This window comes from Glycine max, chromosome 18 (genome assembly GCF_000004515.6).
Source record: "Glycine max cultivar Williams 82 chromosome 18, Glycine_max_v4.0, whole genome shotgun sequence".
Classification (NCBI taxonomy): Eukaryota; Viridiplantae; Streptophyta; class Magnoliopsida; order Fabales; family Fabaceae; genus Glycine; species Glycine max.
The window spans coordinates 29,511,809-29,513,961 of NC_038254.2; the positions used below are offsets into that span (position 1 = coordinate 29,511,809).

Genomic DNA, 2,153 nt, shown 5'->3' on the forward strand with positions numbered 1-2,153 from the left:
TTTGCATTTGTTTCATGGTAGATCAAGTTATTAGGGATCAACCATTTTTGTTTGTAACTTATTTGTGTTGTGTCTTAAGATTCTATCAAGAATATGGTCAACACAATTAAGAATAGGGCATCAGGGCCCCTCTCTCCGATCAATCGTCGGAGATTGATAGGTCAGTGCTTGAGTTATAAGAGGAAAAGGCACATTCGGTAATTTTGTTATCTTTGTCTGATGAGGTTCTTTATGAAGTTTTTGAACAACTAACTGTTGTTAGGATTTTGCTATAATTGGAGAAACTTTTCATGATGAAATCAATTTGCAACAAGTTGCTTATGAAATGACATTTGTTTGGCCTTCGAATAAGGGAAGGTACTCCACTGAAGGAACATATTGATGAGCTAAACTCTGTTCTGATGGAGCTACGTGACATTGATGTCAAGATGGAAGACGAAGTTCTAAAAGCCATGCATCCAATAGCTCATCTGATAATTCTCTATGGTATTTGCATCTGGGCCACATGAGTGAAAAAGGTCTAGATATTCTGAGCAATCGAGGCTTCCTTTGAAATCACAAGGTGGAACCTCTTCATTTTGTGAGCATTGCATCTATGGGAAGCAACATCAAACAAAGTTCCCAAAGGCTCTTGATGGAAGCTTGCTTGAGAAGCTTCTATAGAGGCTGGATCTTTGAGTTTCAATGGTGATTTTCCACCATGGAGATGTAGCAGAAGATAAAGGAGAAGAGGTGAAAGGAGGGGCCATCCACTAGGGAATAAACCATGGAAAAATGAGCTTCACCAGCGACATTGCCAAGCATCTCCTCCATGTGAATGTACTTGTACCATAACTGATCCACCCTGGGCAGAAGCGTCACGGCGCGGTCCCAGACGTTCCTTGCGTGGTTTATGAACTTGTTCTTCATCTCCACCTCAGCGTATTTGAGCCACAGGGTGTGGTTCTTGTAATCCACCTCCAACGCTCTCTCCCAGACGGAACGCGCGCGTTTGAAGTCCTTCTGCGATTCCTCCCACTGCGCGTACTTGATCCAGACGCCGATGTTCCATCGAACGCGGCGGATTAAGTCTTCGAACTCCTTGCGCTTGCGGAGACGGTACTCACCGAGCTCGGTGGGGTCGGTGATCTTCTGCTTGGGAGGGCGGATCTCGGCCTCTTGACGCTCACGTGCCTCGCGGAGAATCTGCTCGGCGGTGATTTGAATGGGAGCGGGGGTTTTGTTCTTGACCCTGGTTGGACGCGGAAGCTTCACCTCCGTGTCCTTGCGAGTCAGGTAACCCAGGCTTGGGTCTGCATCTTTCGACGAAGACATTGCTGCTATCGCTGATAAACGATTCTGCAGGTGCAGCTGCAGCTGCAGCGCAGCCCTCTCTCTCTGTCCGTAAACCCTAACGGCTAACGAGATTGGGGAAGAAGACTCTTCTATTGTGATTTTCCACTAGGGAATAAACCATGGAAAAATGAGCTTCACCACCAAGAGAGTGCCTTGGATAAGAAGCTTAGAGAGGAAGCTTCAATGGAAGAAAAGAAAGAAAGAGAGAGAGGGGTGAAGCATGAAATTGAAGGAGAAAAAGGGGAGAAAAGTTAAACTTTGAAGTGTTTCTCACAAGTTTTTCATTCATCAAAGTTACAACAAGTGTTACACATGCTTTTATTTATAGACTAGGTAGCATCCTTGAGAAGCTTCTTTGAGAAGCTTCCTTGAAAAGCTAGAGCTTAGCTACACACACCCCTCTAATAACTAAGCTCTCCTCCTTGAGAAGCTTCCTTGAGAAGTTTCATTGAGAAGCTTCCTAGAGAAGCTAGAGCTTAGCTACACACACCCCTCAAATAGATAAGCTCACCTCCTTAAAATCAGAAGCTAGAGCTTAGCTACACACACCCCCTATAATAGCTAAGTTCACCCCCATGCCAAAATACATGAAATACAAAAAAGTCCCTACTACAAAGACTACTCAAAATGCCCTGAAATACAAGGCTAAAGCCATATACTACCAGAATGGCCAAAATACAAGGCCCAAAAAAAGGAAAAACCTATTCCAATATTTACAAAGAAGAGTGGACTCAACCTTGGCCCATGGGCTCAGAAATTTTACCCTAAGATTCATGAGAACCCTAATGCCTTCTTTAGCAGCTCTAGCCCAATCCTCT

The 2,153-nt window shown here is 44.4% G+C and overlaps 1 protein-coding gene across 1 annotated transcript; it reads right to left on the bottom strand.

The window, feature by feature from the left end:
- Positions 1-443: 443 nt before the first annotated feature.
- Positions 444-1,314, bottom strand: LOC106796960 (crooked neck-like protein 1). The gene is made up of 2 exons (XM_014770604.1): positions 766-1,314; positions 444-593 (listed from the first exon to the last, which is right to left on the bottom strand). The coding sequence occupies exons 1-2, from the start codon at positions 1,312-1,314 to the stop codon at positions 444-446; spliced, it is 699 nt and encodes a 232-aa protein (XP_014626090.1).
- Between the last annotated feature and the right edge of the window lie 839 nt (positions 1,315-2,153).